The following is a 25709-nucleotide window of genomic DNA, read 5'->3' as shown; positions in this document are numbered from 1 at the left end:
TGAGTTCCCTCCCGGAAGGCACTGCTACAGACGTTACCTGTTTACAGTCAGTTCAACCTTGCAGCCGTTCGTACCTGACGGTTCATTATGTGTTGGGAGCGAGACAGGAGCGGCCGCCGTTATCTGACTGGCCGTCCAGTCGGTAGCTGGGAGCGGGGGTCCGCCCAGTGGCGTAACTGTGCCACGCGTGACGTGAACACGCTAAGCGCAGCGACGGCGCCGGCGCGTGCGAGGCGAGCAGACGCTGCTCGGCCGTTGCCTGTGGCGCCAGTCCGACCATGGGCGAGCGAGAGCTGGACGCGCTACTGGCGCGGCTCTTCCTCACCGACTTCCGCAAGGGCTACGTGCGAGTGGGGCCCAACCGCGTAGTCCTGCCCGCCTACTACCCGGACTTCCGCGACGCCATCGAAGCGCTGCCCGTGCGCGCCTCCGACTCCTGGGTCGTCTCGCACCCCAAGACCGGTGAGTGGCGCCAGCCTTCACTTGCTGCGTTAACGTGAGACGCAACTTCCGAAAGACAAAAACCCGAGTTTCGGAAACCCGTTTTCGGCTGTCGTGTCTACATGCTAAGGCCTGAAGTGGTTTTCCTAGACCTATCGAACGTCAGTTGTTTTACACAAATAGCTTCTGGAAATGAGCTGCTCTACTTTCTGAGTTTTCCGCTGTCGTGTTTACAAATGCTTCAAATGGTTCTGAGCACTATGGGACTTACGGGGGGTAGGACGTCTGAAACGTCTCCTTAGAAAAATTAATGAATTACTGTGCTAATAAACCTCTTACATTATTTGATTTTCAAACAGCTGAGCAAAACTGAACGTACTCAGACATTACTCTCTTTACTTATTCTGATCAACACTAAACTGACACACAATATTTTTAGCGCAACGCAATCTGACTTTCAAAAATCCCTACAAAAGAATGGCCCTGACTAACATTAACCTATACCTTTCACAAATCACTTACCTCACAAAAACCTTCGTTACTCGAACTACTGCAATACAGCGAGCGCCACTACTGCCAGCTAAATAAAAGATTCAAACTACTGAAGGCACTAACTACTGATAGGCATAGTTAGCAAATGAAAGATTTTGATAGAGAACAAACAATGTATTTACCTTAATAGTGTTCAAAAGTCATAATATATATAGCAGTTCATGACATCCATTCTTACAAATGTACTGTTTCTGATGGACACACGTCCAGATCATCCGCTCTCAAAAATCCGCCATCTCACTTCCCCACATCCACCACTGCTGGTGGCTCACCTCTAACTGCGCAACGCTACGAGCTGTTCACATCTGCCGGCCGAAGTGGCCGTGCGGTTAAAGGCGCTGCAGTCTGGAACCGCAAGACCGCTACGGTCGCAGGTTCGAATCCTGCCTCGGGCATGGATGTTTGTGATGTCCTTAGGTTAGTTAGGTTTAACTAGTTCTAAGTTCTAGGGGACTAATGACCTCAGCAGTTGAGTCCCATAGTGCTCAGAGCCATTTTGTTCACATCTAACAGTCCAACACTACAATAGCGAATATTACAACAATACCACCCAGCCACAGACTGCAAACAGCACAGCCAGTGATTTTCATACAGAGCGCTACGTGGCGTTACCAATATAAAAACCTAAACAGCCTACTTACACGTCAAACGGGATGACTTGGAGCCGGAGAGTCACCACAGGACATTTTAATTTCTACTGTCTATAATTTTACAAATAAATTCATAAAATTTTGTCACCATGACCAGGAAGGATTGAGGACACACACTCATCGCAGTGGAAGTTCAAAAACGTAGCAAAATACCTTTTTTTTACATGTGAAATTTCATCATTTTTTCACTTCTTACTGGCTGCATTTGTTGCTGTAGGTACACTTTTCATCCTAAGTAAGAGAGATTCTTCGATGAATTTTTCATAGCATACAAACAGTAGTTACAGGTGTATGAAACTCTAGAATTTTCCAAATCTATTAAAAACTGCGGAAAAAATTGAGATAATTAACTATAAAACTTGATTTTTTTTCTAAACATGAAGTTTTAAATGTTACAGTTCATTCATTTTTTCACAAATTAAATAACTTCTAGAATTTCATACACCTGTAACTCTGGTTTGTATGCTGTGCAAAAGTCATCGAAGAATCGGCCCGTTTGACGTCCTACCCCCCTTAACATCTGGGCTCATCAGTCCCCTAGACTTAGAACTACTTAAACCTAACTAACCAAAAGATATCACACACATCCATGCCCGAGGCAGGATTCGAACCTGCGACCGTAGCAGCAGCGCGGCTCCGGACTGAAGCGCCTACAGCAGCTCGGCCACAGCGGCCGACTGTCGTGTTTACATCTTAATCCTAGCAATACCAAAACATTTTCCACAACTTGTAAAGCAAAGGAGCGGTGGGGGGAGGGAGGGGGAGTACTTTACGACTATCACAAAAAAACTAAAGAAAAACAATTCCGTTAAATGTGTTTAAATTTTATTATCAACTTGCTTTTCAAAAATAGGTTCTGATGTAAAAGTAGTGTACAGAACCTTAAAATATCTTTAACCACGATATTAGCAACGCCAGAGCATTTTCCATAATGTTTACACTAAATGGAGGGGTACTTTATCACCAACAGAAAAATTTTTTAAAATGCAAATTTCGTTAATTTTTTATTTACGTTCACAACGTACATTTTAAAGTTATATAATTGTCTAAGAAGCGTCCTGAACCTGAAAATGTGAAAATGACATCTTTTGCGAAAAGTCACTTTTACTGCAATTTTTGGATTAAATAAAAATGCTAAAAAGCTACAGAACCTGATATAAGAAATCATTAAAAACAATAATTTTTGTTTCAAAATTCTAAAATATAAAGGACCAGACTAGATTACGATATTTCCAAAAGGTGGGCACAAAGTACCCTCCGCCCCTGCTGATATTGCGAGGGTACTACCGATCGTCGGTAGTTTTACGCAAATAGCCTATGGCAAACCAGCTGTTCTAGTTTCTGATTTAGTCAGCACAATGGCTATCTCTCTTCGTTTAAGTATAGATAGTAGACAACTTCCTGCTTAGTCTAATATTTCTACTTTTCTTTCACTGCACAAAAAATCACCCCATCCACATCAGCCAGAAACCAGTAAACCCTCGACTCTCCAAAGAACAGAACTCGTGTGTACAAAACAGTTTCAAATGTCTTATTACCTGTATAATGAGTTGGTGTCAAATATTTGACGTTAAGCACGTAAGCGAGAAAAAGCTGAGAAAAGGTTTGAAATTATACTTAAAGTTTGTTGGAAGACGCTAAATGCTCCAATTATGAATCGCAGGATGAGTATAGTGCTGCGCTCCATTGTAAGCAAAAGCTAGTTTTTCATGCAACTAAATGTTTATGACGTCATAATTCCTGAACTGTGTGTCGTACAATGATGAAAATTTGCAGAGATACTCAGTGATATTCAGGGGGTTAGGGGCATAAGGGCAAATGTTTTTATTGGTGACTGGTAACAGTGTACCGAATAATATTACAGCAATATTTACTTTATCTGCAAACTAAAGCGCTTAGGAGTACAATGTTTTTAGTTCGGTTAATACCTCCAAGTACACGTGGCAAGAGCAATGCATTAATGCTTATTTTCCCATGGGCAACAGGTCAGGTGTTGAAGCGTGCAGGCGTGCACGCAAAATTCTTAGACTATACTGTCAGGTGTAGCCCATTTAGTAGTGCCGTTACGACCTTGCAGAAAACATCAGGTAGTAAATTATGTGGCGTATTTGCGGGAAGACTGTTAGACGCTGAGAAAAAACAAGTAACACAATGACGTGGATACATATTAAGGTAGCAATGATCACCATATCTGCACTTATACCCCTAATATCTAGTATGTAATAACTGTCTGCAAACTGTGTTGCTAACAGAGTTAGCAGTAAAGAAATACTAAATACGTGGTACTGAAGTCTTTCTGCGCGCCATTTTAAGCAAATGCAAGTTTCTGACGCGTCTAACTGTTTATGGCTTCATACCTCCTAGACTGTGTGCCGCACAATGATATACTTTCACAGGTACATTCTGTGGTATATATGGACACTGTCTACAAACTGTATTGTCAACAGGGTTAGCCGTAAGAAAGTAATAAACTAAACTGCCATGTCTGATGTGCCGTTTTACTGCACGACCAGCGAAAACGTAGTAAGTGAAAATTTTTTTTTCGTTTCATCGTTTTTTGGGATGTGCCAGCGAGAAAAAGTTTTGAAAAGGTTTGAAATTACGTATACAGTTTGATGAATGTGGCTAATCGCTGTCAGTTCCAAATGTTAGATGAAAAACTGAGCAAAGTTGTAAATAATAGTGAAATATATCTGGAAATAGATACGCTACAATTAGTTAAGAAGCTAAATTCGTTGGCGACTTATTGTGAAAGTGCAACGGAAAGTAGAACTCTGACTGACGAGCTACTGGAGCCAACACTTTCGTATTTCTGGTATCTTGAGTTTTTTGCTAGATCAAGAAATCCTTTATAATTGAAATAAAACCGAAATTTCGGCACTAAACACGTATAGACATCTTTACGAAATGTTTCAAACATTGTATAATAACTGTTCTCTGGTCCATCACGGTTAGGGTTGCCTGTGGTGATATTGCGCTTTCGAAGAACTTGCTGTTGCCAAATAACGTAAGGTAAATGACAGACGCTGAGTTACAGGAACAGTGTCTCGCAAATGAGTGTTCTTTTCCTTAGTTATAAGTGTAACTACAGGGTGTTTCAAAAATGACCGGCCGGCCGAAGTGGCCGTGCGGTTAAAGGCGCTGCAGTCTGGAACCGCAAGACCGCTACGGTCGCAGGTTCGAATCCTGCCTCGGGCATGGATTTTTGTGATGTCCTTAGGTTAGGTAGGTTTAACTAGTTCTAAGTTCTAGGGGACTAATGACCTCAGCAGTTGAGTCCCATAGTGCTCAGAGCCATTTGAACCATTTTTTGAAAAATGACCGGTATATTTGAAACGGCAATAAAAACTAAACGAGCAGCGATAGAAATACACCGTTTGTTGCAGTATGCTTGGGACAACAGTACATTTTCCGGCAAACTTTCGAAATTACAGTAGTTACAATTTTCAACAACAGATGGCGCTGCAAGTGATGTGAAAGATATAGAAGACAACGCAGTCTGTGGGTGCGCCATTCTGTACGTCGTCTTTCTGCTGTAAGCGTGTGCTGTTCACAACGTGCAAGTGTGCTGTAGACAACATGGTTTATCCCTTAGAACAGAGGATTTTTCTGGTGTTGGAATTCCACCGCCTAGAACACAGTGTTGTTGCAACAAGACGAAGTTTTCAACGGAGGTTTAATGTAACCAAAGGACCGAAAAGCGATACAATAAAGGATCTGTTTGAAAAATTTCAACGGACTGGGAACGTGACGGATGAACGTGCTGGAAAGGTAGGGCGACCGCGTACGGCAACCACAGGGGGCAACGCGCAGCTAGTGCAGCAGGTGATCCAACAGCGGCCTCGGGTTTCCGTTCGCCGTGTTGCAGCTGCGGTCCAAATGACGCCAACGTCCACGTATCGTCTCATGCGCCAGAGTTTACACCTCTATCCATACAAAATTCAAACGCGGCAACCCCTCAGCGCCGCTACCATTGCTGCACGAGAGACATTCGCTAACGATATAGTGCACAGGATTGATGACGGCGATATGCATGTGGGCAGCATTTGGTTTACTGACGAAGCTTATTTTTACCTGGACGGCTTCGTCAATAAACAGAACTGGCGCATATGGGGAACCGAAAAGCCCCATGTTGCAGTCCCATCGTCCCTGCATCCTCAAAAAGTACTGGTCTGGGCCGCCATTTCTTCCAAAGGAATCATTGGCCCATTTTTCAGATCCGAAACGATTACTGCATCACGCTATCTGGACATTCTTCGTGAATTTGTGGTGGTACAAACTGCCTTAGAAGACACTGCGAACACCTCGTGGTTTATGCAAGATGGTGCCCGGCCACATCGCACGGCCGACGTCTTTAATTTCCTGAATGAATATTTCGATGATCGTGTGATTGCTTTGGGCTATCCGAAACATACAGGAGGCGGCGTGGATTGGCCTCCCTATTCGCCAGACATGAACCCCTGTGACTTCTTTCTGTGGGGACAATTGAAAGACCAGGTGTACCGCCAGAATCCAGAAACAATTGAACAGCTGAAGCAGTACATCTCATCTGCATGTGAAGCCATTCCGCCAGATACGTTGTCAAAGGTTTCGGGTAATTTCATTCAGAGACTACGCCATATTATTGCTACGCATGGTGGATATGTGGAAAATATCGTACTATAGAGTTTCCCAGACCGCAGCGCCATCTGTTGTTGAAAATTGTAACTACTGTAATTTCGAAAGTTTGTCTGCCTGAAAATGTACTGTTGTCCCAAGCATATTGCAACAAACGGTGTATTTCTATCGCTGCTCGTTTAGTTTTTATTGCCGTTTCAAATATACCGGTCATTTTTGAAACACCCTGTATTTGCAGAAATAGATCAAATGAGCGAGCGTCCATCCTCGGAAAGTTCCTAGAGATTTTTGGTTCACTTATCCTCAAGCCCCTAAGAAATTTTCATGCGCCAGGCTTCCTCTCTTCTTAAACCACTCCTTCATCCATTGGCGCTTGCTCTTTTTCTTTCCACGAGCGCAAAGCCAGTCCAAGCGCCTATAACAGCTGGCATCCATATCCGCCATGTTGGCACGTTCGAGATTTGACATGAGGTTTGCGCAATATCACTTCGCTGTCTGGAGCCAACCATCAATCTACAGAAAGTCATTTATCTGAACATATAAGAGTGGAAGAAAATGATTTCTCAAACCATTTTATTCAATTTAACAGATGTTTAGTTCTTGTGTCCTTCAAAGCATACCCTGCTCTACTCATACAATTTTTTCGGTGATGTTTGCCTTTCGCCATGCAGTCAAGTATAGATTATTTTAGAATGTTAGAATGTTCTTCAGTAATTGTGAATTATTGGTGTCATCAATAATGTCGAAACGGCTTCGTTTTGAGCGTTGATTTTTACTTTGTGAGTGCAATCACAAGATTTTTTATTTTATTTTATTTATTTATTTATTTTACATGGAACTCGCGAGCTGACAAAGTTGAGTGGCCAGGTCCGTTGCAAAGCTGAAGGAAACACTCGGCTCTCTTGCCACAACGGTAGTCAGTTTTTGCGAATTTCCCTGCACAGCCTTTTCAGAGCATTTGCTTAGTAATGACGTTTAACTTCTAGGCAAATATTAGGAACACTCAGTTCAGCTGACATCGAAGGCAAACTATGAGCTTTACTGTGACATTCGACAGAGACTGCCGTGCTGTTGTTTTGGTCGTGGAGATACTTCGTCAATGCGAATCAACCCATTCAGTTGATTGACGAACAGTTTGGAATCAGAGGAGCAATTCGCAATACTGCGTCGCCTGTAAGCTTCCTTCAGAAGGTCAAACATTTCGGTAAAGTTTTTCCCGCGCTTACGCAAAATTTCACGTTGTATTGTTTGTCCCGTAAATCAGATATTGCAAAAATCTGCACGATATTTCACTCGAATAACAGTAGCACGGAATATAAACCAGATATCAACCTGAAGCAATGTGGTTAGTCAAAATATTGTGACGTGTACACCAACGTCAGGTCACGTCGGTATCACGTAGGAATTTATTTTTTACGGAGTTCGTGCAGAGTCAGCTCTAAATGTACCGACAAACTCCAAAAGTTGGGGAATGTGTCAACACAAGAAACTCTTAATGTCCATGGCTTCTTGTAAGCTACATCTTACGTGTGTTACTTAAATTACTTTTTGTGACTGTTATTGGACTAACAACATCTTTACACCAGTGTCATTACGTGCAACGTACAATGGGTGTCGCAAATGAAAAAATAAAAAAAATCCATTGCTTACTGTACCTGCTGCTAATCCGTTAAGTGCCTCGCCTGTCATCGCCCTTAAACTTCATTCATGTACTGCCCACTTCTGTCTTGGCTATCTATTCCGGCCTACCTTAGTATTTATGTTGTCGACAGCAACGAATTAATATGCCTAACTTGTGTGTGAACTGAACGTAAATTTCCTGGTAGAAACATCAAATGCTGTACGATGCTTGATACATCATGAGGCAGGCATGAACCAAGAATCAGCAGATGACTTATTGAAAATGACTGTACGGTCGTAAGCGAAGTAATTTCGATATTAGTTTGTTGAATCTACAAACCCTCTTCACAACACGTCGCTGGTATCTACGATGCCGTCGATAGCGGCGCGTTCATACACTATGTTATCAAAAGTATCCGGACACCTGACTGAAAATGACCTACAAGTTCGTGGCGCCCTCCATCGGTAATGCTGGAATTCAATATTGTATTGGCCCACCCTTAACCTTGATGTCAGCTTTCACTCTCGCAGGCATACGATCAATCAGTTGCTGGAAGGTTTCTTGGGGAATGACACCCAATTTTTCACTGATTGCTGCACTGAGGAGAGGTATCGACGTCCGTCGGTGAGGCCTGGCACGAAGACAGCGTTCCAAACATCCCAAAGGTTTTCTATAGGATTCAGGTCAGGACTCTGTGCAGGCCGTCCATTACAGGGATGTTATTGTCGAGTAACCACTCCGCCATAGGCTGTGAATTATGAAGAGGTGCACCATCGTGTTGAAAGATGCAATCGGCATCCCCGAATCGCTCTTTAACAGTGGGCACCGAGAAGGTGCTTTAAACATCAGTGTAGGCCTGTGTTGTGATAGTGCCATGCAAAACAACAAGGGGTGCAAGCCCTCTCTATGAAAAACACAACCGCTCCATAACGCCGCCGCCCCCGAAATTTTACTGTTGGTGGTGGTGGTGGTTAGTGTTTAACGTCCCGTCGACAACGAGGTCATTAGAGACGGAGCGCAAGCTCGGGTAAGGGAAGGATTGGGAAGGAAATCGGCCGTGCCCTTTCAAAGGAACCATCCCGGCATTTGCCTGAAACGATTTAGGGAAATCACGGAAAACCTAAATCAGGATGGCTGGAGACGGGATCGAACCGTCATCCTCCCGAATGCGAGTCCAGTGTGCTAACCACTGCGCCACCTCGCTCGGTTTACTGTTGGCACTACACACGCTGACAGATGACGTTCGGCGGGCATTCGCCATACCCACACCCTGCCATCGGATTGTGTACCGTGATTCGTCACTTCACACAAGGTTTTCCACTGTTCAATCGTCCAATGTTTACGCTCTTTACACCAAGCGAGGCGTCGTTTGGTATTTACCGGCGTAATGTGCGGCTTATGAGCGGCCACTCGACCATGAAATCCAATTTTTCTCACCTGCCGCCTAACTTTCAAAGTACTCGCAGTGGCTCTCGATACAGTCTGGAATTAGTGTGTGATGGTCTGGATAGATGTCTGCCTATTACACAATACGACTCTCTTCTAGTCCTTGAGCTCCGTGGAGCGCCCCATTCTTCTCTCTCGCAATGTCTAATGACTACTGAGGTCGCTAATATGGAGTACTTGGCAGTAGCACAATCCACCTAATATGAAAAACGCATGTTTTTTGGGTGTATGGATACTTTTGATTATCGATCATTAGCGAAAAAAACACATGCACTCTTTGAAGTCGTTCACTAAAACCTTTATGCGCGTCGTGGCAATAGTAATGCATGTTATACTGAGAATAGTGTAATGCATTCGTTTTGAAGTTCTTGTGACGTGTAATGAGGTGATACAAAAGCGTCAGCGGTACATTGACAGCAGGGGACAGGAGTGAAAGTTCTATGCGTTCGCCGCCACATGAGTAACTGCTACTCGTCGGCTCAAATTATGTACGGAAGCAGAAAATAGAAAAGAAAACTATTTCCAATGTACCAGTGTCAGGTTACCAAGGCTGACACAGGAAAGTAGTGGAGACCTGGGAATGTACCTGAAAGGCCTCAGGGAACGCCTCATGTAGGAAAAGGAAGTGATATAGGTGTGGAGAAACAGATGTTTAAATATTTATGGAGTAATAAAGGTGCTACTTACACATAACTGGCCTGTTACTTTCTACCGCTGTAACAGGATGCTGATTGCAGGTATGCCGACGCTTCCACATAAAACAGAGTTCTTTATGATAGTTGTGTGAAGTCGACAAGCGGCTACAGTGCTAGCATGTGTTGCGGTATTGGCTATGAGAACCTACTCTTTAAAAACTTGCTTTACTGCATTTCAGTCGTCCGTCAGACGGGCTATATTAAAGCGTTGCGCAAACATGACGTTTGTTGCAACTATTTTGGCAACGCACATCAGACATTTCGTAGTCTGGTTTTCAAAAAGCACTAGAAATCTGCTTGCACTCGACATTAAACCACTTTTTTCCTTTCTATAGAATATGACTGGGCTGTTGGCTAGCCCGCTGTACTATTAGCGCACCATTTTTGACTTCCCTGGCGACTAAATAATCTGCGGGCGGATATATTTCAGGGATCGCATCAATATTTGTTCGGGGCAGCAATATCGGCGCGGGCCCTTTCACATAGAGTTGCCGTTTCTATATTTTTGGATCCCCGATTTGCTTGGGACGAAGAGGTGCACGCCTGGGTACATTCAAGGTTCCGTAGGCAACAGGAAAAATTTTGCCTAGAAGGCATCGCCCATCTTATGTAACAGTGGTATACATGCATTAACATTTATGGCATTAATTTTGAAATAATAAACAGTTTACTTAATTTTTTCCATCTGTCTCGTTTTCATTTGGTTGCTCCGTTTAGAAATGATTCAGTTCTGTTCTGACTGTACGATTTTCTTTCCCGCCTACTTCTGGAGAACGATTAACATGCAGCCTCACGTAGGAAAAGGTAAAAGCTTTGTATGATGGTTCTGAGCGAGGTTTCGGATGTTAAAACGTTTGAGGTCACAGCGAATCTCACAATTAAAGAGAAAATATTCCATTGTTCCATGCACTGCAAACAAATAGGAAAATACCCTTTAGCATATGTTATCACTAACAGTGGGTGCAGAAGCTGTTCATAGCTTCCCCATTTGCTTAACCGTTACTCATCAAAAATTAGAACGAGAAGATAATAACATTCGTCAAGCGACTTTTAGACGTTCACTCCAGGAAGTGAAACGAGCACCTGCTGAATAATGAATAGCTGCCTTCGTGCGACAGTTAACAGCCACCCTTTCGAAACAACGTCCTTTCACTGCGTCAGTTACCGTCGCTGTTATTGTAGATGAACGTGCCGATAGTTGGCTAAACTATACAGGAACAAGAGAACTGGAGATCCAAGGACACACGACTGAGCGTGACGTGTGCAGAATGTTTGCACGCGGAGCTGAACGTAACTTTCTCAATACAGGTTATACGTCAGTCCTACAAGGCAGCTTATACATAGCAGTTGTGTCGCACTGGTTATACAGCTTGCTGGACAATGTACTCCAGCAACTGCATCGTTCATTTCTGATTGCTCCGATTAATAATTGCAAGGAAAAAAAGGAAAGAGGGTAAGGGTTGAAAACCACGTCGACAACTAAGTCATTAGGGACGACACACAATCTCAGATTAAACAAAGATACGGAATCTGTGACTGATTTAGCCCTGCTGTTAACCATAATATAACATAGATTCCTCAAACAAAAAACTGTGCCCAGTTGTTAGAAAAAGATGCAGTTTGCACACGTACGTAAGAAAGGTAGCAGAAGTGATCCACAAATATTCCGTCCAATATCTCTGAAATCCACTTGCTGCAGATCTTAGCACATATTCTGAACTCAAACATAATGAAGTATCTCGAACAGAATGACCTCCTCCATTCCAGCCAGCATAGATGTCAGAAACATCGTTCATGCGAAAAGAACTCACGCTGTTTTCAGTTTTTGAAAGCACGTATCTTGATTTTCGAAGAGCATTTGACGCAAGACTCCAACACTTATTCATGAAAGTACCATCATGACGGGTATTAAACTAATTTTGTGAGTGGATTGAAGGTTTTGTGGTAGGAAAGAAGCAGAATATTGTCTTCGATGATGAGATGTCGACAGAGGTAAAAGTAATTTCAGGCGTGTCCCAGAGCAGTGGGTTGGGACTCATGGTGTGAACGTTGTATGCTAATGACTTTGCAGACAATATTAATAGTAACGTCAGACTTTTCACGGATGATGTGTAAGGTGGTCATGTCATTTTGATTATTGTATGTTATGATGTCCTCTTTTCATCTGCGCTGTCTAATACATTCTTAGTTGAAGTGTAGTAGGTTGTGGACGCATTAGGTAGTGCTGTGTTGACTTGTGAAAATATCTGTTAGGTGAAGAAAGATTTACTGTAGCAGACAGCAAGGATGAATATGATGTATATATCAGAAAGCGAAAAGATTATGAAATTTTAATAATGTTATATTTTTTGAAGGGAAGAAGTTTGAGGTAAGATTGCAGTACTGCGCACCTAATTTGTAGAAATGATTATTGGTAGCTAGTTAACTTTGTTCATTTGCTCAGAGAAAGACCACCCGACTTTCCTGAGACATGCATTAATACATTAACGATTAAGCTGTTTGGTTTTTATAGAAATTCTCTGTTAATATTGAACCACATTGCACAAGGTGGTATGCAGCAGTTTGAGTATAGTTTGGAAAGTTTATCTAGAAACAGAAATCTCTTGTTTAGTCGCTGTCTGCTTGCTGTCTGCTGTTGTACTTTCGAGAAATCTGCAACAATGTTGTCAAGAGGCGAGATAAGTGGAAATTTTGATTACGGACTGATAATTGTTTTACTTCAGTTTCACATTGGATACAAAGACAACTTGTATTCAGACCAGTTACAGGTCAAAGGTTAGCATACAAGTGTAAATTGGACAACAGTTTGTGGGTACATAGTTTTGGCAATATGTAGATTTGTATGGAGTGGGAGGTAAATTTGGACTAAATTTCAGACAGAATCAAATATACTGAAGAGATTACAGATGCAGTTCTTAATGATGAAGCACTTTACGAAAAGTGCTTTACAAATATTCAGTCAGGTCTTGTCAGGTTTAGAAGTGGTGGAAAGATTAACAGGTTGCTTTAAATGTTTATAAATGAAATGTTATGAACTTCACAAAACTAAAGAAAACCTAATATCCTGTGAGTCACAATCAGAATCAGTCAACTCATTACAAATACCTAGGTATACCAACTTTTAGGGATATGAACTAGAACGATCACACATGCACGCATGCACACATGCAAACACGCTAAAGATTTTGATGACTTAGTGTAATCCGGGGAATAAACAATCGGTTAAAAACGGGACTACTTTCAAAACACTTTGTGACCCATCCTAAGACATTACTCACGCATGCGGTGTCCCTACTAAATAGATCCATCAGTGTATATTGAATGTATGCAAAGAAGAGCAACACATATTTGTTTGATCAATGGGAGAGCGTCATGGAGATGCTGAAAAACCTGTACTGACGGCCTTCTGAAGAGAGACGCCACATGCCCGATGAAGCCTACTTACAAAATTTCACGAACCACGATCAAGTGAGCAATCTAGGAATACACCACAACCCCCTACGTTGCGCTCCCGTAGGGATCGTGAACACAAGTTCAGACTGATTACTACCTGCACGTGGCCATCTAAGCATTTATTCTTCCTGTGCTTCATGCGCGAATGGAATGGGAACGATACGTTGTAAAATGGTAAGTACCCTTTGCCACATACTTCACGGAGTATATAATGCGTAGATGGGTCCTTTAAACGCAACACACGCTTTAATCCATGCACAGAAACTAATGAAAACCTATATCTAGGCGGCCGGCTTGAAATTGCACCTCGGTTTTTAATAATGCGTTTCCGTGTGATAACCACTACGCCACTTCGCTTAATAATATGTTCAAGATAACGGAATATTGAGATTTGGGGTTTGGGAGGAGATCGGTAGGAAGGGAGGGGGAGGGAGGGAAGTGTTTGTTAGCCTCTCAGAAGTTCCGAGTTGTGAACGCGTATTCCCCATTTCCAGTTGGCTAACTTTTTCCTGGAATGAAACCGACAACTGCAGACGACGGTCCACCTTAAACGTTTGGGCAAGAACAAGGACGAAGAAATACTGTTCGTTTCACGAAAGGAATAAAACTGCCTGTCAACATCGAGGGTACTACAAACAGACTACGAACTCAGCTGAAGAAGGTAGGAAATACGAACAGGCCGTTTCACGGTTGAAGAAACTATCCTACCTTTCAACTCATACGCCTTTGTGTAGCCACTGTAAACCCAAATCGGTTTGGCACTAGAAGGATTAAAAAATCAACTCGTTTCGAATAACCATATAACTCTTAACTACAGAGCCATCTTCGTTATTACCACAGTTGCACATACAATTCTTCGGTTTCATATCACACTTAAAATTATTTTGGTGATAGCGTTTGAATTTAGTGGTGAGCTCAGATCTCAGTTACAGGTAATCTATAGTACGTGCACGGTAGTGGAGATGTATAGCGATCACGTACCCTTCTCTCCCTGATCAATGTGGTGGCCAGGGGAGATGCAACAGTTCATCCTCGTGCTCACGAAGTAAGGCCTGGACGATGTCAATTTTGTGAACAAGGGGCATGTCGTCTTTGAATACAGTACCAGAATTGCAGTAGAAACATGTACCATGGTACAAGGCGACATTATCATAAATTCTGAACGGTTTGCGTTAGGACGTTCAAACTGCACAGTTGGCTGCGGGGTATGATGAGAATTAGTAGGCGTAGTTTGCGGTTTGGTTTAGCGACGAAGTCAATAAGCAGAATTGGTGCATTTGGGGGACTGAGAATCCGCATTTCATGACCGGGAATTCTCTTCATCCTCAACGGGTGACTGTGTGTTGTGCAATGTCAAAAAGGGTTCAAATGGCTCTGAGCACTATGGGACTTAACTTCTGAGGTCATCAGTCCCCTATAATTTAGAACAACTTAAACCTAACTAACCTAAGGACATCACACACATCCATGCCCGAGGCAGGATTCGAACCTGCGAACGTAGTGGTCGCGCGGTTCCAGACTGTGCAATGTCCTGTCACGGAATAATTGGTGCGATATTCCTTGATGGCACGGTGACTACTGAATGGTACTGAAGGTTTTGGAAGGTTATTTCATCCCCATTATCCAAATTGACCCTTATTTCTCCAAGATGCGATTCATGCAAGACAGAACTCGACCCCATCAAAGCAGGAGAGTGTTTGATGTCTTGGAGGAGCACTTTGGGGACCACATTCTGGTTCCGGGGCACCCAGAGGCCACTGGCATGGGCCTCGATTGGCCGCTATGTTCTCCGGATCTGAATACCTGCGATTCCTTTTCGTGGGGCTACATTAAAGACAAGGTGTACAGCAATAACCGCAAAGCCATTGCTGAGTTGAAAACAGCCATTCAGGAGGTCATCGACAGCATCGATGTTCCGACACTTCAGCCGAACACGCAGAACTTCGCTATTCATCTGGGCCACATCATCACCAAGCATGGCAGGAATATCGAACATGTTGTTGTTGTGGTCTTCAGTCCTGAGACTGGTTTGATGCAGCTCTCCATGCTACTCTATCCTGTGCAAGCTTCTTCATCTCCCAATACATGCTGCAGCCTACATCCTTCTGAATCTGTTTAGTGTATTCATCTCTTGGTCTCCCTCTACGATTTTTACCCTCCACGCTGCCCTCCAATACTAAATTGGTGATCCCTTGATGCCTCAGAACATGCCCTACAAACCGTTCCCTTCTTCTAGTCAAGTTGTGCCACAAACTCCTCTTGTCCCAAATCCTATTCAGTACTTCCTCATTAGTTACGTGATCTACCCATCTAATCTTCAGCAATCGAACATGTCATAACGTAAATCCGAATATCTGTAGTAACATTTACATGTTGAATACAGTGTGTGCAGGCTGTAGTTTGTAACTAATTTAGGTTTTTTCTCTCTCATAATTCAATAATTATCGCCCTGTATGAACCAGATCAGCCAAAATATTCACATACTTCGTGGCCGTAATGCGACCTTTCAGACTACTCTTGGTGTACATGGAATACCATAATGTTGCTGCCCAGATCATCACCGAACTTCGTCATGCTCCAACTCTTTGGATGTAAACTCGGCCAAATTTTGGAAGCAGTGTGCAACAAGACTCATCCGATCAGATGACTTCCTTCCACTGCTACATAGTCCAGTTTTGTGACTTCGGCACCAAGTTTTCGTGTTACGAGTATTTGTACCAGAGGTGAGTGGTTTTGGAATTCCAGCTCGCCTTGCAATCCATGCTTATGGAGCTCCCTTCCTGTAGTTTTTGGTGCCGACAGGGTTCGCGAGTGCGACATTTAGTTCTGCAGTGGCTTTTGCAAAATCGTCCTCTTATTTTTCGTCACAATCGTCTTCAATGACCAACTGTCACGATCATCAAATAAACGCTTTCGTCCGCGTTCTGACATAGCGGATAATGTTTCTCCATTTACCTGTAGGCGGTGTGATTCTTCGATACATTGCCTCCTGATACACCAGACACTTTGGCTCCCTTGTTTAGGGAAGCTTATTATCATCTCTAAGGTTGTTATCATTTTCATGAATGTTTTGGTAATATATCCATATGTGTTGTTCCTGGTCAGATGTAAGAGAGGGCCTTAAGGCGCTTAATATGGTCAGGCTAAATAAGCAAATAAATAAAATAAATAAATAAATAAAATAAAGAGCATTAACAATTTGTCTATGTTGGAATTCACTTAGCTCCGACATAATGCACTCACAACTACACAGAATACTATTGTGACCACGACAGGCACTTGCAGCACCGCAAGCTGCAAGCTTGACTACTATATGTATTTATGTTCAAGCATGCATTTCTCGCGGGGTATCCATATTTTTGGCAACTCCTGTGCGTTCGTGCAGCTTATGTGCGAAACAAGCTGTCGTTCGTAAATGATTGTTAAATAAAGTGTTGACTCAGATAACGGGTGCAGCTTTAGAACTGGAAAACAGCCAACATTGACATCAGTACGTCTCAACAGTGCCGTTAAGCAGTATATGCCTTCCTACTGCGCCGATATTGCTGCCCCGAAAAAAATATTGATGCTATCCCTCAAATACATCCGCCCGCAGATGTTATAGTCGCGAGAGTCTTAACGATACAAACGTGGGGGTTCACCTCCAGTGGGACATAAACGGAATACATGACACAGCAACTTTTCGTAATAAATCACCGCCATGACTCGTTGTAAATTGCAGAATGCGGTGTCGGAATCTAGCGCGATGAAATGAGATGTATAAAATTACGAGAGGTACTCATATACAATGAAGAGCCAAAGAAACTGGTATATCTGCCTAATATCGTGTAAGCCTCCCGCGAGCACGCAGAAGTGCAGCAACACGACGTGGCATGAACTCGACTAATGTCTGAAGTAGTGCTGGAGGGAACTGACACCATGAATCCTGCAGGGCTGTCCATAAATCCGTAAGAGTACGAACGGGTGGAGATCTCTCCTGAATAGCACGTTGCAAGACGTCCCAGATATGCTCAATAATGTTCATGTATGGGGAGTTTGGTGGCTAGCGGAAATGTTTAAACGCAGAAGAGTGCTCCCTGAACCACTCTTTAGCAGTTCTAGACGTGTGGGGTGTCGCATTGTCCTGCTGGAATTGCCCAAGTCCGTCGAAATGCACAACGGACATGAATGGATGCAGGTGATCAGACAGGATGCTTAGGGACGTATCACCTGTCAGAATCGTATCCAGACTTATCACGGGTCCCATATCACTCCAACTGCACACGCCCCACGCCATTACAGAGCCTCCGCCGGCTTGAACAGTCCCCTGCCGATATACAGGGTCCATGGATTCATGAGGTTGTTTCCATACCCGTACACGTCCATCCTTTCGATACAATTTGAAACGATACTCGTCCGACCCGGCAACATGTTTCCAGTCATCAACAGTCCAATGTCGGTGTTGATGGGCCCAGGCGAGGCGCAAAGCTTTGTGTCGTGCAGTCATCAATGGTACACGAGTGGATCTTCGGCTCCGAAAGCCTCGATCGATAACGTTTTGTGGAATGGCTCACACGCTGACACTTGTTGATTGCCCAGCTTTGAAATCTGTAACAATTTGCGGAAGGGTTGCACATCACGTTGAACGATTCTCTTCAGTCGTCGTTTGTCTCTTTGTTGCAGGCTCTTTTCCGACCGCAGCGATGTCGGAGAATGGACGTTTTACCGGATTCCTGATATTTACTGTACACTCGTGAAACGGTAGACGGGAAAATCCCACTTTATCGCTACCTTGGAGATGCTGTGTACCATCGCTCGTGCGCCGACTATAACACCACGTTCAAACTTACTTAAATTTTGATAACCTGACATTGTAGCAGCAGTAACCGTTCTAACAACTGCATCAGACACTTATTGTCTTATATATGCGTTGCCGACCGCAACGATGTATTCTGCTGTTTACATATCTCTGTATTTTAATATGCATGCCTATACCAGTATCTTTGGCGCTTGAGCGTAGTGTTACACCCAATGCTCGCCCATTGTAACAATGTAGAGTCTCGCGGCTGGAAATCGAGAACTTTTAGTTCAGCTCCTTCATTGCGATTAGTCGGCTGAAGAAGTCACCTGGAACGACCTGAAACAGATGTAACATTTTCGCTTCCGCCTCGGTCCGACACGCTTTTTGAATGGGTGTCAGCTGTCGAGAAACCTTGCGGGCCGTGACCGTTGTCATGTTCAAAAGATCATGCAAGAAAATGCTGGACGTACCCTCACACGGCGATAGGTGTGAACATTGTCGAACGTGGTCCTTTTGGTGGTCTAGGCGTTATGATGTGGGGAGGAATAATGTTGCGTGGACGTACCGAGCTCCAAATCTTTGAATACGGTACACTCACTGATAACATTACTGTGACGTGCAGTTCTTCCCCATGTGCGTCTATTCACGGCTGCATTCGGTTCTGACGTCAGTTTTATAGGCGCGACCGCTTCGAACACAACAGGTTCGAGGAGCTATTAGGACGAGAGGATATTCGGCGCGTGGACTGGTTACCCTTATCTCTGACTTAAATCCCATCTACCACGTGTGAGGTGCAATGGGGAGGCTTACTGCGGAGGCATACTGCTGCACGTGTACGTGCGCCAGCGACCTATCAGAAGCTCTCAGTTGCGGTGGTGGAGAAATGGAGCGCTTTACCGCAATAATTTCTTTTCCAATCTTGTGGCCAGCATGAGAGGACGTTGTACATCGCCGTCCGTGCTGATCACACACCCTATAATGAACAATGTCCCACCGTTTGTAATGTCTAGGAGACCATCATGAACCGCAATGACTTCATGTAGGTTGATTCTTACAAAGAAGACAGCAACCAGCCACTATTAATACTGTTATTTATTTAAGTAAATAGCGCCGTAACCGGTTTCGAACAGGCAAGTTCATCATCAGACGGCTGTTCACAAAATTTGTAAGATACACTTTACGTAATCGTCAGTTTACGATTTTTATTCTTCCACTGTGGCGAAATATTCTTGGTGTATTGATGCCATCGAAAATTCGGCGCGATTTTGTTGCGATGTTGCAGGATTGTATTTTTCAAATATTCCAAAATATATGCAGCACTTATATGATTTGCCACATGTAACAAATACTTTTTGGTGTGTGTGTGTGTGTGTGTGTGTGTGTGTGTGTGTGTGTGTGTGTGTGTGGTGCTGCATATGTGCAACTTCGCAACAAAATCTCGCGGAATTTTCGATGGCATCAACACACCAAGGATATTTCGCCACGGTGGAAGAATAAAAATCGAAAACTGACGATTATGTAAAGTGTATCTTGCAAATTTTGTGAACAGCCGTCCGATGATGAACTTGTCACTTCGAAACCTGTTACGGCGCTATTTACTTAAATAAATAGCAATATTAATAGTGGCTGGTCATTGTCTTCTTCTTTGAATGAATGAACCTACATTAATTGTACACAGCTACGGTCTCACCATGTCAGTTTTATACAAAATAGCAGCAGCGCAATGACTTACCTATAATTGTTGTCTTCGAATAAAAGTGTCATTCTGTCGTCTCCTTTGGTATTATTTCCTTTAGGTCATCTTCTGTACTACATTGTAGCAGTTCTTTCTGTGTATGGTCCACGTTTCATCGAGCGATACTGAAGTTTTGCGTACGAGTGTATCATGGTGTAAAACTGGTTGGTCGGAAGAGCCACGTACCTGCGGCCCATACCACAGGGTGTGGAACGCCACTGTCGAAAAGTCCACGGAGCCCTAGATTCGGCCACACTCAGTGACTACACCATTTATCTGCTTGATGTGGGCAGATGTGCTATACACAGGTGAGGCATACTCTGCAGCTGACAAACACAATGCAAGAGCAGTCCTCGGGATGCCAGGACTAGTTCCCCACGTGGTGGCTGCGAGCTTCCTCAAGACATTGTTTCTTGCACTGACCTTCTGTCCATTATTACGCCAATGTTTGTTGATGGACAGTTTGCAATCAAAAGTAACATCCAGACATACATGTGTTGGACAATGTTGAAGTCGTGTGTCATGCGTGTGGCGCTCAATTCACGCCGAGCTTCTCTATTCCGCAAGTGAAATACGCACACCTGAGTCTAGTTGGCATTTGGCTTTGGACGACTGATAGTATAGCAGAGGCCTGCTGAACCCAGTGGTGAAGTCATGAACTTTTTTTTCCACTTCTTCAAACGTCTTCCCTTGGTCAGCCATTGCTCTAACATCAGTATAAATGAAGTGTCTGGAGACTTCTGCAAGAGGCTGATCAGTAGTGTAAAAGAGCACAGGAGCGAACACAGAGCCTTGAGATAGGTCTTTCTTTTGTATACTCCATCTGCTACTCCTGCCCTGGAGAAGGTTTAGAATCCTGTGTTCTACAGGAGAGTGCATATGAGGGATGTTAGATGGCAATCATTGCAGAACTGGTAAATTTTCTTCAGCTACTTTAAGTGGCTGATGGTGCCGTAAGTAGCTGCCAATTCGAAAAAGGCAACTCCAGTTACCTTACCCTGCTGGAAACCATCCTCATTGTCTTGAGTATGGTTCAATATCTGATTGCAGTACGATTTTTCAGATCGAAAACCAGCTTGTTGAGGAATGAACTTTCTTTCGATTAAGCGTTTAATTTGGCTAAGAATAAGACTTTTGAACATCTTGATACAGTGACACAACAACTGTATCGGATGAAATCTTTTAGTGTCATTTGGCTCCTTACCAGGCTTGAGCAAAACGACCACTCGAAGTTTCCTCCAGAGCCTGGTAATATAAGAGTGCGTGCAGCGATTCATCATCTTAATAAGCAAAAATAGTGAAAAGCATGAACATAACTCTAGGATCAAAAGCAAGGGGTTATCATTAGCACAGAAAGGAGTCAAATACGAGAGTACATTAGTATTCAACAACCTGTCAGAGTACATTAAATGTCACACACACACACACACTTAGTGTTATAGGTTAATGTATAGTTGTAGTTAGCACTGTAATATAGTATTATAATGTATGTTTTGCACTTACATCAAATAGACTTCTTTGGCGTCTTCCCACATCCCAGAGAACGCTTTCAAATGGTTCAAATGGCTCTGAGCACTATGGGACTTAACATCTGTGGTCATCAGTCCCCTAGAACTTAGAACTACTTAAACCTAACTAACCTAAGGACATCACACACATCCATACCCAAGGCAGGATTCGAACCTGCGACCGTAGCGGTCGCGCGATTCCAGATTGTAGTGCCTAGAACCGCTCGGCCACTCCGGCCGGCGAGAACGCTTTCCGTGGGTACCATGCAATACTGCGAATGTATCTTAATTTAAAAACGTTTCCGATCTCTGGTTTAATATCTCAAACTGACCAGTTTAGGCACTTTTTCTTTTCTTGGTGCTGTAGATGTTAGGGGTACCATATGTATGATTAAGTCGATGCTTTTAAAGTAATTTTTAGCCATACTACTCTTCAGACGGAGTCCTTGTCTCCCTCTATCTTTTCCTAAGTGTATTTAATGTTTTCACCTCTACGTATGTAACATACCCAAGAGTCTGTTATCCTCGCCTCCACTAAGTTTTCCAAAGCCAAGTTAACTGTTAAGGTGTGGCTGGTCCAGGCGGAGGTTCGAGTCCTGCCTCGGGCACGGGTGTGTGTGTTTGTCCTTAGGATAATTTAGGTTAAGTAGTGTGTAAGCTTAGGGACTGATGACCTTAGCAGTTAAGTCCCGTAAGATTTCACACACATTTGAGCATTTTTTTAACTGTTAAGAGACTTTTTATTACAGTCGCACTGACCTGTCCCGTCTTGCGATAATGGATTTTTCATAGACTTGTTTCTCTACCTATTGTTTCTAACTCATCGTTTCGTACTTTATCTGCTCACTTAATTTTTAATAAGCTTCTACACTGAGGTGACAAAAGTTTTGGGATACCTCCTGATATCGTGTCGTATCTGCTTTTGTCCGGCTTAGTGCATCAACTCGACGTGGCGTGGACTAAACAAGTCGCTGAATGTCCCTTGCAGAAATACTGAGCCTTGCTGCCTCTATAGCCGTCCATAATTGCGAAAGTGTTGCCGGCGTATGACTTCGTGCTCGAACTGACATCTTGGCCATGTCGGATAAATGTTCGATGGAATTGGGAGATCTGAGTAGCCAAATCATTCGCTCGAATTGTCCAAAATGTTCTTCAATCAATCGTGAGCAATTGTGACCTGGTGAGATGGTGCATTGTCATCCATAAAAGTTCGATCATTTGAGAACATGAAGTGTGTGACTGGCTGGAAACGGTCTCCAGGTCAATGATCGATTCAGCTGGACCAGAGAACCCAGTCCATTCCATGTAAACACAGCCCGTACCATTGTGAAGCCACCACCAGTTTGCACAGAGCCTTGCTGACAACCTATGTCCGTGGTTTCGCGGGGTCTGCACCGCACTCGGACCCTACCATCAGTTCTTGTCAACTTAAATCGGAACTCGTCTGACCAGGCCACGGTTTTCCAGTCGTCTAGAGTCCAACCGACATGGTCACGAGTCCAAGTGAGGCGCTGCAGGCGATGTTGTGCTGCTTGCCAAAGCACGGGCGTCGATCGTCTGCTGCCACAGCTCTTTAACGCCAAATTTCGCCGCACTGTCCTAACGAATACGTTCTTCGTACGTGCCACGGTGATTTCTGCGGTTATTTCACTCAGTATTGCTTGTCTTTTAGTACTGACAACTCTGCGCAAACATCGCTGCTCTCGGTCGTTAAGTAAGGCCGTCGGCCACTGCGTTCTCCGTGATGAGAGGTAACGCCCAAAATTTAGTGTTCTCGGCGCACTCTTGACACTATGGACCTTGCAGTAATGAATTCCCTAACGAGTTTCGAAACGGAATGTCCGATTCCGCGTTCAGAGTCCGTTTATTACCGAGGGAAATCTTTTTACATGAGTCACCTGTGTACAAAGGACAGCTCTGTCAATGCATTGACCTTCTGTACCTCGTGTACACGATACTACCGCCATCTGTATATGTGCATATCGCTATCCCATGACTTTTGTCAGCTCAGCCTATGCCACCACGGTTCAGATATTTCCGGTTTCAGCTGCTTTGTTTTCCCCATGTTTTCTATTTCATTTCCAAATATTTAATATATGCTTTTGACGTGCATTGTCTAGTTATTCCCCATTTTCGAGTCAATATTATTTAGCTGAAGGGCATTCATTTTAAAAAAAGGTTTTCTTTGCATGATCCCATCTGTTTCTGACATCGTTTTAGCATCATCCAGTCCGTGTACTCCTGTTTCTTAGGTGGAAGATTCTTTCACTTTTTTTTTTTTTTTTGGTACTGTGTCTTTCCTACTCTTGATGCTAATTCTTAATCCGTATTCTGTGCTAAAACGATTACGTACTGGCGACAAGGGTACACGCTGAAATGGCTAATTACAAGTCACGGCACATATCTTAAATAGGTAGTAAGTCTCTTTTAGTGCTGGAAGAAACAAAATATTTTGTTTACGGGTTTGATAACCTTTCTTCATCAGTTGTATTTTGAAAATGTGTTTATTGTTTTGGATAGTATGAAAACATTTCGTCAAGGACAATGACATATTTTGATGTTTATTGTTTTGGATAGTATGAAAACATTTCGTCAAGGACAATGATACATTTTGATACTTATGTCTATGGACGTGTACTGACACTGTTGCAGTGAATTTACTTATTACTATCATTTAGTCGATCATTGAAGTATTCTGTAGTGAAGATAGCTATTGAAAGATAGCGTTATGTGCCTTTTACAGTTCTTTAATTACAGACATAGCTCAACATTGGCGAAACGATCGCAGACGAAAATGTTTTTCGTGTTCAGCGGCACAGAACGTCTAAATACTATCCTTTATACCGCTAATGCGGACGATGTTAGTTACGAATGTAAAAATTGCTGGTGAGCGCTACCAAATTCTAAGCTTAACACAACGCTAAATTTTTCCTATCGCATTTCGTGGTCATTCGCTATAGTGACAGGAAACAGGATGGTCCCAAGTTATAGAGAGAAAAGTTAGAAGGCGTGACCCCGACCAGATTCCCAGAAATTGTGAACTGTCATAACATGCTGATAATAGTAAATGGGTGACCTGCTACTTGCTGTCTGTTTGCATTACAGATTTTATTTCGAAGGATCTGACACTGTTTTAGATAAAGAGAAATAGGGAACGCAATATGATATCCAGGAAGCAGACAGACTTACAAAACACTGTGCTTCTCTCGTCGGCCCCTTTTATGACAGTGAACTGAGATCCAGGGTCATGGATCAACAAGGCAAAGCTAGCGAGTGATATGTAAAGCTAGCTCGTTTTCCAAAAACGGTAGTGCCCAAGCGTAGAACAGAATGCTTCATGCTTCGTGCAAGTATCATTGAACATCTTTGATCGTTCAACAATATTGCATATGCTTAAGCATTCCCTAAGAATATCGCTATGACCAAAAAACCGCGTAAGCCGTGTAGTCGAACGTATTAAAAGTTCTCAACGTATTTTCCTTTTGTCGTTGTAACTACAAGAAACAAGTTTTTTTTTTCATCGAAGGCGTTTCACTTCTTTGAGGTGAACCTTCATCAGTGGTCTGGATATTTATAATTTGAGTCATATTTAAGATCGAAAAACAGTTCGTTAACATTACTTTGCTTTTTACTTATGGTGATTTCCCCTTGGTTTCTCGCGTACATCGGGAAATTCCTCTGCTAACACGTCTCTGGTGTTTATCTTCATTAGACACTGATACATATGGTCCAATTTTTAGCGGCCCTGCAGAACTATGCATTTCTCACGTTTTACTCAGCACACGTTTCCGCACACCACTGTTTTTATATATTTTTATACTTCTGAGTATGTATTGTGGTTTGTCTTTTATAGTGTTGCCATTATAACATTGCCAGTAGTTAGTTAACTTTACGTGTAGATCTATTTAGATTGCTGTGTATTTACATACTGTGTGAGTGTAGTGAAGGAATCGTGATTTCTTTTCTTTTTTTTCTGGAGTGGGGGACGGAGAAGCCATCATGAGTGGACATAAGTGTATAGGAGTGTGATAGAGTGTGGGTTGGAGGAGAAGGTGAGGAGCAAGAAGTGAAATAAAGTGGAGGGGGTAGTGGGTGAATGATGGGAAAGGCTCTTTTCTTTTTCATGTAATTTCTTCATTTATTTTATATAATGTCTGGTTTTCAAGATTTACACAGAATACGTCAAAGACTGGCAATGGCAAGGAAATCGT

General features: G+C 43.0%; 1 protein-coding gene across 1 annotated transcript in view; it reads left to right on the top strand.

Annotated features, from left to right (window-relative positions):
* The first annotated feature begins 223 nt into the window (after positions 1–223).
* Positions 224–25709, top strand: part of LOC126251872 (luciferin sulfotransferase-like) — a 146008-nt gene continuing 120522 nt past the window's right edge. Inside the window, exon 1 of the mRNA XM_049952561.1 lies at positions 224–462. Within this exon, the coding sequence (XP_049808518.1) occupies positions 279–462 (184 nt within the window). The 5' untranslated portion in view covers positions 224–278. The remainder of the gene's footprint in view (positions 463–25709) is intronic.

Source organism: Schistocerca nitens, chromosome 4, assembly GCF_023898315.1.
Source record: "Schistocerca nitens isolate TAMUIC-IGC-003100 chromosome 4, iqSchNite1.1, whole genome shotgun sequence".
Taxonomy (NCBI): Eukaryota; Metazoa; Arthropoda; class Insecta; order Orthoptera; family Acrididae; genus Schistocerca; species Schistocerca nitens.
The sequence above is the reverse complement of the archived record's forward strand: the minus strand, read 5'-3'. Positions and strand labels throughout refer to the sequence as shown.